Raw genomic sequence first — 12,914 nt, 5'->3', positions numbered from 1 at the left:
TGAAAATAGTTGACGCTCACAAAGCTGGAGAAGGCTATAAGAAGATAGCAAAGCGTTTTCAGATGTCAATATCCTCTGTTCGGAATGTAATTAAGAAATGGCAGTCATCGGGAACAGTGAAAGTTAAAGCAAGATCTGGAAGACCAAGAAAAATATCAGACAGAACAGCTCGCAGGATTGTGAGAAAAACAATTCAAAACCCACGTTTGACTGCACGATCCCTCCAGAAAGATCTGGCAGACACTGGAGTTGTGGTACACTATTCCACTATAAAGAGATACCTGTACAAATATGGTCTTCATGGAAGAGTCATCCGAAGAAAACCTCTTCTACGTCCCCACCACAAAAATCATCGTTTGAACTTTGCAAATGAACATATAGACAAGCCTGATGCATTTTGGAAACAAGTTCTGTGGACCGATGAGGTTAAAATTGAACTTTTTGGCCGGAATGAGCAAAGGTACGTTTGGAGAAGAAGGGGCACAGAATTTAATGAAAAGAACCTCTGTCCAACTATTAAGCATGGGGTTGGATCAATCATGCTTTGGGGTTGTGTTGCAGTCAGTGGCACAGGGAACATCTCACGAGTAGAAGGAAAAATGGATTCAATAAAATTTCAGTAAATTTTGGAAGGTAACTTGATGCCATCTGTGAAAAAGCTGAAGTTAAAGAGAGGATGGCTTCTACAAATGGATAATGATCCTAAACACACCTCGAAATCCACGGGGGATTACATCAAGAGGCGTAAACTGAAGGTTTTGCCATGGCCTTCACAATCTCCTGACCTCAACATAATTGAAAATCTATGGATAGACCTTAAAAGAGCAGTGCGTGACAGACAGCCCAGAAATCTCAAAGAACTGGAAGACTTTTGTAAAGAAGAATGGGCAAAGATACCTCAAACAAGAATTGAAAGACTCTTGGCTGGCTACAAAAAGCATTTACAAGCTGTGATACTTGCCAAAGGGGGCAGTACAAGATATTAACTCTGCAGGGTGCCCAAACTTTTGCAGACGCCATTTTTTTGTTTTCTGTTATTTTGAAAGTGTAAATGATGGAAATAAAATCGAACTTTTGTTGACATATTATAAGAATGTCTAATCTGTAATTTGATGCCTTTTGGAGATTTTTCCATCTTTCCTTGGCTTCTTTATGCACATTAATACAAATGTTTAGCTGGGGTGCCCAAACTTTCGATCCCCACTGTACCTCTTAAATTTTCCCACTGGTCTACATGAAAAGAAGAGCTTTAGCTTTAATTTTTTTAAGAGTAAGCTTTCCTATACTTTTAAGTTGTGGCTTCTACTACCTCCAATTAATTCAGGCTTATTAAATAAGATAAGACTTATTACTGCTTAATAAAAAAAATCAAGTGTCACAAATGAAAGTACCAAAAATATATTAAAAGGTGAAGTTCTGCTTTAAGGCCTCCTTCCTTGCTCCTGGTAAGGAATTGGCACTTTTGGGGAGCAGGTGTGCCGGCCCCCCACAGTCTTCTGGGACACGGGACAGGTCCCAGAAGACTGTGGGACCATTCACAATGCTCAGCGGGGCTTGGCATGAACAGCAGGCACCTGGCTGTGAAGCCGAAAGCTTTCACAGCCAGGTGCCCACAATTAAGATGTCGGCGCCAAGGACTGAACACGATCCCTCTTGCCCCCCTTGGGTGAGCTCATTGCTGGATCCTGGTACTGGTAAATGTCTGATTATTAAAAGTCAGCTGCTACAGTTTTTGTAGCTGCTGACTTTTAATTTTCAGAAAAATTACTAGAGCTCCTCCTTCTCAGACTTTTTCAGAAATGCCTTGGTGCATGTGTTAGAATTTAAAACTGTACATAGAAGTTTAGTATGATTTGGGTTTTATATGTAGCAGTTTCAACAAGAAAGCTCCCACTGAAAAAGCCAGACTCACTATGATTTTTATCTTTGTTCTGTAACAACAACTTCCTGAGAGTTTCAGTGGGCAGAAGTTCTTAATCCAGGCTTGTCTGATTTCTAAAGGCCTAGTCATTCATGCAATTTGAATCTCATTCTCTCCAGTTTATGTATTGTATCCCAAAGTTGACATAATCTTCTCTGTTGGTTTTATCTCCCCGCAGAGAGAATTTCCTGTTCCTGAACAGTTCAAGACATCATGGGATGGCTCAAAGTTGGTCACTGAACCTGCAGAGATGATGGGCTAATTTAATACTGTCATTTTGTAAATGCATCCAACCCAATAGATGTTTTTAAAGCTGCATTTAAATTGGGGCATGCTGCATGCAGCCTTAGTGTGCAGTATACATAAAAAATCATATTAATCTAATGAGCATTTCCATCAGATCGTCCTGGAAGCAATTTATAGTGAACTTGCTGAGAAAGTAAAAAGATTTATTAATAATACCTTGCTGACCTTTCGAAAGATAGAGTAGGCTTTTTAGCACTAGCTGTTTAAATACAGTATCATCCTCCATACATAAAGATATTCTTCCAGAGCAAGCTGTTTAATTCAATCTTTCATTATCAAATTTGTTTAATTTGCAGTTCTATTTTTCTCTTATGTTGAATGTAGCCAGAAATGTATTTCTAATATGACCAAGATTTAACGGTATCCTAAAACTGTTTGTGTATGCATGCTGATCGGACTACCATAGATACGTACTACTATAGCAGTCTGCCTGCACAATCAAATGTCTCTTTAAAATGTACTACCATCATTGGTGCATTGGATAATATCAGAAAACACTTTTTTTACATGTGCCTGGCTATAAAAATGGTTTTGCTTTTACAAGGTAATGTTTTTACATTCAAAAACATGTGTAGTTGATTTAGTCTGTGGTACGTGGACTTAAACACTGCTTAAGCAGCAATTACAAAGTTATATACATAATAAACAAATAAAAAAATTCATAAGTATCTAACACAATCAAAATATGTGGAGTTGAGGATCGCCAGGCAGAAAACTAACATTTGCTTTAGTCCTTCAGAGCACAGCTACAGTTGAGAATGAAGATGGTGACATGCACTTTATGGTATGACATACAGTATGCATCAGGGGCGGACTGACCATTTGGAAACTTGGGCACTGCCCGAGGGCCCAGGGTCAGTAGGCGGCCCCATGAGATGCCCCTGGTACCTTTTTCAAAGGCTTTTTTGAGTTTGGGCAAGGACACAGGGGCCCCATGATCCCCTATTGCCCGGGGGCCCCATGAGTTGTCAGTCCACCCCTGGTATGCATAATTACAACCTTATTATCACCAAATGTGTTGTCATGCAGTTTGCTGTTTTCTCCAGCAAAAATGCACTAACATTAAAAAAAAAACAAAACATTATTTTTCATCAATAGTGGCTTTCAACAGTACATTTCTTGGCACTTAAAAATATGCTGTATCCTGATTTTTTTGTGCATTGACCTTTATTTCTCAAAATACCTTTAGTTGTATGGGTTCCTTAAAAAACACAAACCATTTGAAAGAACATGGCAAAGCACTCACGTTAACATGCTGTTCTAGTGCTTTTCTAGTGGGAAGAAGTCCTAATTGTGTAGGACTTCAATATTTCACAATCGCGCATTCAAAATTTCATATAGTTGTGCCTATTATAGTAATAAAGGAAAATTTTAGTTACATTTTTTTTTCCCTGAGAGGAAGGTAACATTTTACATACAACTCCTTTCAATAACATGTACAGAATGCATACTGCTTGTAAAGTTGGTTCAGTAGTCTAATTTTTGGTATAATATTACTAAACATATGTTTATGTATCCCCTGTTGTTTGTAACCTGGAACTACAGTTCTGAATCTTATGTATCAGTAGTCACATGTACCATTTTTGTAAATTTTCTTTGCCCACTGAATAAATCATAGAAAGGCCTAATTATCTAGAAGTAAATCAAATCAAACCAACTAAATGCATGTTTGATAGCTTTCCTGTTGCAAACAACCCAGAAACAAGCATTAGCCATTTATAGTGATGCAAAGTGTACTGCAACAATCATAGCTGTGCCACATTATATCATATATACTCCATTGTATGCATACTTTCACATTTACCGCACCATAAAATGGAAATATAGTGGGAAATGTATTCAGAAGCAGTTAATTAAATGTCAACATTAATTAATTCCCCAGATATTTTATGACTAAGAAAAAAAATAGCAGTACAAAAATAATTAAAATATTATTGGTCTGCTTCCAGCTATTTTATAGTGCATTTATAATTAAACTGTGTTAGGAGGTAATATTTTAGAATGCATGTAAGTCACTACAAAAGAAGTTATAGACAGCTTGCTCACCTCACTTCATGTTATTTTACTCTACTTGTAGAACAATGACCTCTGTATTTGTAGGTGTCCATATGCAATTCATTTAAGGTCTGGAATGGTCTATTCTTAACCATGGGGTGCCCATAGTAGGATAACACAGTTATAAGATGGTGGCCTGTGTCTGCAGTTATCATATCAACACTTATCTTGTATTCCTTGCAAGTTTGGTTCAATTAGCTAAATCACTATAATGAAGTTAGCAGAAACTGGGAAGAACATATATGAAGAATGGAAAGAAGCATTAGTTAGAGAAAGGTTTAAAGAGACCCTGTCAGCAGTGTAATAAATGTCAGTAGGAGCACAGAAAAAACAACTCTTTTAAATATATATTTGCAGCATTTTTTCTTTCCTTTAATTATTTTTTTCATTTACTTCCAATGTGCCTTTGAACTTGCTAAACAGATGTGACTACTCCAGTAGAGTCAATTCCCTGGCACAGCTCTATCTCTTTTTGTATGTCATAGCCCTCTCCTCTACTGGGGGTGTCTAATTACTCCCTACTACTCTCTCAAGCTCCTTTTATGTAGCTACTGAGGGAAGCAGCGAAGGGGAATACTACAGAGTGACAGCTCTGAGTCTGCTGGAGCTGCCAACATCCCATCCAAGATGGCGATGCCCAGCAGCTGCCACAGGGCTTTTGGAAGTCTACACCAGGGAGGCTTATACAGGTAAAGAACATAAACATGGTAAATGCGCATATAATCTTTTGGGAATATTTTTTTCTTAATGGTCTGGTGATAGAGTAGAAACACATTAGAGTCAGGACTTGGATTTCCTTTTGAGCTACTTTGCAGGTGAATTTGCAAGCAGGTAGGTAGTGGTTCACTGCTGTAATAATTCAATAATTAATTTCAGTGGTGACCATGGTGCTGATTGGTTAACTTCTGGTAAGTGTACTCAGACATTTTGGGGTTTATTTACTAAAGCTGGAGAGTCCAAAATCAGACTCCCTTCTGCATAGAAACCAATCAGCTTCTAACCTCAGCTTGTTCAATGAAGCTTTGGCAATGAAACCTGGAAGCTGATTGGTTTCTATGCAGAAGTGAGTCTGATTTTGGACTCTCCAGCTTTAGTAAATAAACCCCTTTGTGTCTCATTCATTCTCAAAGCAGAGTTTTAAACATGATGCTTTGTGCATGATCCGACATTTAAGCTCTCATGACAGGGCCTCCATCTCTGCACACATCTACATATTTCTGTTAAATTGAGACCTTTGTAGTGCTGTACTCCTATTGTGGAATTCAATTATGCTTTATTGTAAATGCTGTTCTTTTCACCATGGACAATCTTATGAGGTTCTGTACAGGGTATTCAGTGTGTGCACAGTGAATGCATGTCACGGTTGCCACCATACACTGTGGCTTTTTGTATTTAAGTATTGTTTCCTGCCTCAATATGCAATAAACAAACACCATTTTGAAATAAAGCACATATCTTTGGGCAAATATAGGTTACCTTTAAGTACTTGTTGGATGCACTCTATTAACATTTCTATGTAAATTAGCTTAATATAATAATACGTTAATATATATTAACTACTAGTATAACTACTGTTTCCTTGGATGTAGTTTATAGTTATGTTTAAACTGGGGAGCAGAGGCGCACTACATACTGTATAGACAGATTCTCTTTATCCCTGTATGTTCTGGTACCAATCCCAGAGAAAACTGAAAGGCCAGTTTTCTCCTAATAAGACACGCAACCTGGACCCCTCAATCAGCATCAGTGAGAGCCCTGGGTGACACCATATTCTTCCAACACCAAGAAAAAGGTGTGGTTTGAGGTTACAGCAACAATGCGAAATGTATTATTTAAGTCTCACATAGACATGCTGTATATTACCAACAGTTTTGGGCAAATTCCCTTCATTAAGCCAAAGATTATAAACGGTCAGTACATTTGTTGAGGAATTACGTCAGATTCTGATATCAGGCCACCTTACCTGCATCCTATCCATTCTATGCATTGTAGCAACCATAAGAAGTAGCTATATGCAGATTACCTGTGTTATAGATTTTGTTCTTTGTCTGTGACTCCTGTACTGTATAAAATGTACAACTCCAGCAGCTGCTTAATACTTTGCAGTGTAAGGTAGACTTTCATGAGGATAACCAGTGTTCTCAATGGTCAGTTAAAATGGTAGAGTTATCATTTTGGATTTGTGACTTATAGATTCTAAACTTGGGTATTTGTAAGAACAATATGCATTTAGGTATGCGTTGCATAGTCCACCAAGGCAAAAAATTAATTCACTGTGTCAGTTAGTCAAAAAAGTAATAAATTATAGTAAGATTAAAGGCCATAGATTATGTGATTTTTTACCTTGCAACCAAGGGTTGCAGGGAAAGAAAATTGCTTGATTCCCCCATCAGCACAGTTAGTGTTGATGGAGGAATCCCTTCCACTGAGCTATTGTGTTCTCCCGGCAGGGGGATGGTGAAATCTCTTTCTAGCCCTGGTGTAGGGCCCCATACCCTCATACAAAAGCTGTTTTTTTTAACACTTAATATGGCAGAACCGGTGCAAGTTCCTCCCAATGCAGGGTGTATATAAGATGCATTTTATTATTATTTTGCATTTTTGATTATGTGTAAAAAAGCAGGAGCATACCACCATAAATATGCCTGGTACTACAGGGAATTACCTTAACAGATTCACAGAGCTTGTATACCTCCACCCAACCCTGCTGTTGAAATCAATAGATTTTTGCAAATAAACATACGTTTGATACTGGCAATGCCAGACCAACCAATGTAAATACATATGTGTCATCTTTTGCTTGTAATTAAGTAAGTGCTGGATCTTTGAGGTCATCTTATTGGTGGTATTGGTATTCTTTCTTAATGCTATGATGTTAACGTACAGTAGGTGATCTGGTTTCTGGGCAGGTGGCTTCAACTCCCCAGAGGATCACCACAGTCTTGCCTTGACAAAAATGTAAATTGAAACACCACACCACTGCTAAAAGGTCCAGATATAACTTTATTCCAGTAAGGATCAGGGGGATAATCAAAATAGTAGCAAACGTGTTTTGGGGATCCAAAAACACCCCTTTCATTGGGGCTTGAGATAGAAAACAATGTATATGGAGTAAATGTTACCTGGACCCTTAATGATATTTCTTCCAGTGTAATTATCTGCAAAGGGCCCCTTCAGCAGATGGTGTGGTCCAGTAAATATCTACTCCATATACTGTACATTGTTTTCCATGTCAAGCCCTGATGAAGAGGGTGTTTTTGTATGCTTAAAATGCATCAACCACTCTTTTGATTGTCCCCAACCCTTCTGGGATAAAGTTGTATCTGGACCTTTTCGCAGTGGTGTGGCACTTCAGTTCACATTTTTCTTTTGCTTGTAAGACATTGCAGCTTAGTTAATAAAATGTTATAAAAGCATTGATAAACTGTAAACCATAGCTACTGCTAAGGAATTTGATTTCTAGCACAATCTGACTAATGTAAGCTTTACTCTGATTGGTACCTATGCGTTACCATTGCTTTTACTACTTTTTTTTAAATAAGCCCATCGAGGATCCTATTTCACATCACAATTTTTATTTAATATAGCAGTTAAGTGCAGTCATTCAATCAATTTTCATCCTTAATATTCCTGTTTTACTAGAAATTGCATTATTTCACTTTGTTAAATAATCCACATTTTTTTATTTAAATAGACATAAACCTACAGCCTCAGCCATAGGTCCTCTTCCGTATTCTAAGACCAAAAGCCTGATGTACTATAGTGTGAAGTGCACTGAGCATAAACACCCAGTCCGATGTAGGGACATTCAGCAAAACAGAGCTTCATGATTGGATAAAACCTTTCCTCTCACCTCCTGTCTATCTGATTGGTGTCAGACAGAACAGGAAGTGAGGCGAAAGCTCCGCAGTGGAGACAAAGAAAGCTGTAAAACATGTTCAAGAAAGGGCTAGAACCTCATGCAATGTTTTAATGCTATTTGCCTCTCTATTGGAGACATTTCCTCTTACTTTCTGTTCTATTTGAACTCGTTAATGGGATAAGAAATTCGATAATTCTTCTTAGTGGGGTCACAGCAATAAAAACCTAACTGAAGTTGTAACCCCCTCGTCATACTACAAAACTATGTTCAATTGCTTTCTGTGTCCCAACTGTAGAGCTTTTTCCTCACTTCCTGTTGTGAAGTGAGGGTAAACCACCACAATGGGGGCACAGACAGCAATAAAAGCTTGACAGCAGGTCTGACTCCTCCACACTATAGAACTCCTGGTCTAAAAATGTTTTTGCTGGAGTAGAACTATAGGAATTCCAGTAAAAATGGTAATAGCCCATTAAAAGACAAAATAATAATGTTCTTGCTTTAATCTACAACTTCTTTTCATTTCCAATTATTTATATTGATTTTCCAAGAAAGTACAAAAATCATCCTGTATACATATAGGATGAAGAAAACACAGTTCCAGCTTCCTACACATGCAGGCACATAATTGGTGCAAAGGACAAAGAAAAATACAACAATAATATTTCTAAATGTTATGGAAGGTCTTATATGCCATGGTGTATCCCTAATATGCTTGGCATGCAAAGTTGGGTATGTGAGAAAAGAAAACTGACAAACAAGTTACTTCTTGGCTGTGCCATTGACAAGGCTTCTATAGCCAAGATACACTCCACACGACTCAGATGGTGTGCAACAGGTCCTCCTCGTGGACACCCCTGCAATATCACCTGTTGCTCGCCATGGAACCATACAGCGGATAATGTAAAGATCACCCCCTAAGAAAGGGGAAGACTGGAATAAAAAGAAAAGAAAAACTAAGAAAGAAAGAGAGAGGAGAGAAAGGAGAAAAGGAAAAGAGGTAAACCCTCATCTAAAACCAAGGATAATTAAGCTATCCAAGTCATGGTGTGTCTGTTAGGTATCTAATCAATGGGTCCCAAAGCACCAGTTTGTCAAGTAGGATCACTGACAGGCGTTCATTTGTCATGATCCATGTCAACTTGACCTTCAAAAGATAAAACAGGATCACAGGAGACTTCCAGGATCTCACAATTGAGATTCTAGCTTCTGTAAAGATAAAGGTTATCAACCGTCTCACATATCTCAGTGCCCCCTCTACTTGACTTCCTCCACAAATTATTTTCCACCACTAGATGCCATCTGTCCAAAGGGCTAAATGATGGCCAGCATCATTTAACCTACTTCCTTTGAGCCCAGGCCACCATTGACAAGCCTCAGCCTGTGAATAGACAGTGAAAAAGAAGAGGCATAGTAATAAGAGTATTTCACTCTACTTTTATCTATCAACTTGATTCTTGTCTTCACATGAATTGATTGGCTTCTAGTGCTGCTATTTCTCTTCTACTCTGAGCTTTTCTGTATAGGCCGATACCAAGCCACACTCAGATAGTTACACTGCTTGCATTTAAAAAATAAATTTAGGGATTCAATCATTTGCATCTTTTATATCTGCCTAATGTTCAGTGTATACAGGTTTACTTTATTGCTCTTCTTCTCATTTCACACTATAGTAAACCAGGCCCCAAATGTTCAGTATAATAGATTGTTCCATTTTTCCCAGGAACAATCCTTACTGTGTGGATGTATAAAAAAAAGTTGGGAAGATAAACAGTGGAAGTTTTAGGTAGCTATAAAAATTGACTAAAATGTTTCCCACGTTTGGGTAACGTATGAAAGTGAGATTTACTAAGTGGTGAAAACCTACAGAACACACACTGTTGTGACACCCATTTATACACATTCATGCAGCTCAGGACTCACCCTTGAAACATCTTCTAGACCTAGTTTCAGCTTTCAGAGCTTCATGAATGTTTATACATCGTGAGGTCAATTTGTTAAGTACAGAGGTGCAGCTCTGGTGCTTTTAGTGTACAGTAAATACATTTCACATTAAACATTGTTACATAAGATAATACATTTACAGACTAGCTGGCATGTCCAAGCTAAATTTGTATCTCAAGTCCAATTTTCACCAGTCAGTAAATAATTGGTAATTATGTCTGTGTGAACAGCAATGTGAATTCTGATAAAGTAAGTGAAAAAGTGTGTGAAGTAATATGTGCTGTGATATCATTGGTGTAAACAGTTAAATGATAGAAATTGTTAAATTTACCTTGTGCTATTTGTGTATTCTGTCTCCATGATGCCTCTTTCAGGCCTCATATATTAATTGACAAAAACTGAAGTTAGGGACTGATAGACATAAATCATAGAGTAAAATTAGTACCATGCTAATAACAAACATATAGCTAGATGTCTGATCATCTTTAAAAATATATCTTAAAGGGCCAATTTACACTTTTGCAATCTATTTCAGGGGCATTAATGCATGCACATTGCACATCACCATGGATCAAAAACATGACCTTTTCTTGGAACACAGAGCACCACAATGTTTGGTATATGTGTTGCGGTGCGCTGCACTGTGTATTGTACTGTGTTGTGTGTTGGGGTGTCATTCTCAATTAATGGTTCTACACCTAGAGCAGGTGCTTTGTGTAAATGCGTGGTAATGTACATTGTAGTGCGTGTTGCTGCAACACACAAGTGTACATGGGCCCAAAGGGTCTATGCATACAAAACTTAGATGTTAGGTTTGGTAGATGATGGAGAGTTAAGCTACACAGTTTATTTCAGATACTTGGCTTGTGAAATCTTGGTTCTTGTACTGCCAGATTTGGTGGCACTTCCACTTTCATTCCAGGAATCTTTATTTTATAGCATCGAGTGGGAACACACAAATAATGGTTTGAACATCCAAAACTAGTGGGCGGGAGCAGAACAAGAAAATTCAATTGGGTTTAGAGTCCCTATGAGACATCTTTTGATGTCTAAGCTCAGCAGGTTCTACCTATAAGGGCCCCATCACACTTCTCTAATTCCATACATTGCATTAACACACGTTGGAGTCTATTTACTAAAGCCGGAGAGTGCAAAATCAGACTCACTTCTACATAGAAAGCAAACAGCCTCCAGGTTTTATTACCAAAGCTTAATTAAACAAGCTGAGGTCAGAAGTTGGTTTCTATGCAGAACTGAGCCTGATTTTACACTCTCCAGCTTTAGTAAATAAACCCCACTGAGTCACGTTAAAATGCCTTTTGTTAAAACAGCCCATTTACTGTATTTTGATTGGGCTGTCAACGCACCAGGAATGGAACGAAAAAATAGCATTCAGCATTTTTTCTGACGCAAAGCACCACAACACACAGTAGTGCATTACCATGCTTTGTGGTGAGCTGTACACATGCATTGGAGCTATGTTGTCATAGCGGGTTGGGGTGCCATTGAAAAAATTCAAAATGAATTGCACCACACACGCTAACACATGTGAGGTGCATTACAATGACACACACATTGACGTGTGCATTACTGCATCGTACCATCATGAAGGTGTGTTTCAGCCAGGGGCGGACTGACCATTCAAGCACTCGGGCACTGCCCAAGGGCCTGGGGTGAGTAGGGGGCCCCATGAGATGCCCCTGATACCTTTCAATGGCTTTTTCATAGGCTTTTTTGGGTGTTGGCGAGGACACAGGGGCCCCATGATCCCCTATTGCCCGGGGGCTCCATGAGTTGTAAGTCCGCCCCTGGTTTCAGCCCTAAATCATATTTCAATTTTTAGTGAACTGACCCTTTAAGCTGCCTACAGACATTAGACAGCAGATGGATGTACATGCACATCTTGGCCACCAGTCATGTTTCTAATGAAAGACTTTTCTAAAGTCATAAAAATTTGCTTTAGCCACATTGGCAAACCATCTCTGATGTCTGTAGGCATCTACAGTGCAGAGGGGCAACTCCCAATATGTGGTTACAAAGAATAATAGATACATTCTACATATAAACTGTTGTGGTTAAGATACTGATTTAAATTTTAGGCATATAGAATTGTTTGGCATGATAATAAAAACAGAGTTTTGCCCAGAATCTAGATTATGTATTGTGCTCATGTACAAGTAATGTAAACCATTCCATCTAATGCTGGATGAAGACGCACATGTAAAGCACTCTCGGGAAAAAAGGGGTTTGTAAATGATAGGTATGTCACTTCTGCTTTATAGGAAAGCAAACTTTGCCTTGTTAGTGATGTGATGCAATAGTCATCTTATTTGATTTTTAACAGCCTTTTCATGAATTGTTAAAATGGTACCTTTCAAAATAAATATGTTTGTTACCATTAAAATAAAAAGCTGACTTTTTATCAACAGGGGTATGTTGGTGTATTATTTATATGGCTGCAATTGTAATAATTACATATTTTTTACTAAACAGAATACATGGCAAAATATATTCAGAATCAATATGGTATTATATCAGTAAAGTTGCCACATTTTTCTGGGTAAAAATCCAGGCATTTTTGTCTTTTTTTCCTACTAATAATATTAGCAATAAGTCCAGTTTTTACCAGCCAGGCCAGTAAAATACTAGCCCTATACACTTGTGATCATATATAGAACTATATTACCAGGTTCATCTGCTTTTCACTTAGTAAAATTGCTGGTTTATGGTGAATCAATGGACAGTTGTTGGTCACACACATTAGTTTTGGAATTATTTTTTTTATTAGATTTAATACTTGGAACCATTGCATTTTGATGTTTTTTCAAA

At 38.0% G+C, this 12,914-nt stretch overlaps 1 protein-coding gene across 2 annotated transcripts in view; it reads left to right on the top strand.

Moving 5' to 3' along the window:
* Positions 1 to 12,511, top strand: part of CAP2 (cyclase associated actin cytoskeleton regulatory protein 2) — a 195,172-nt gene extending 182,661 nt beyond the window's left edge. For both annotated transcript variants that reach the window (XM_089682282.1, XM_089682283.1), the window contains exon 13: positions 2,100 to 12,511. In XM_089682282.1, coding sequence (XP_089538408.1) covers positions 2,100 to 2,183 — 84 coding nt within the window. In that variant the 3' untranslated portion in view covers positions 2,184 to 12,511. The remainder of the gene's footprint in view (positions 1 to 2,099) is intronic.
* Positions 12,512 to 12,914: the final 403 nt, after the last annotated feature.

Source organism: Staurois parvus, unplaced genomic scaffold (genome assembly GCF_062004578.1).
Source record: "Staurois parvus isolate SC_StPar_1 unplaced genomic scaffold, SC_StPar_1.0 ptg000287l, whole genome shotgun sequence".
Classification (NCBI taxonomy): Eukaryota; Metazoa; Chordata; class Amphibia; order Anura; family Ranidae; genus Staurois; species Staurois parvus.
The sequence above is the reverse complement of the archived record's forward strand: the minus strand, read 5'-3'. Positions and strand labels throughout refer to the sequence as shown.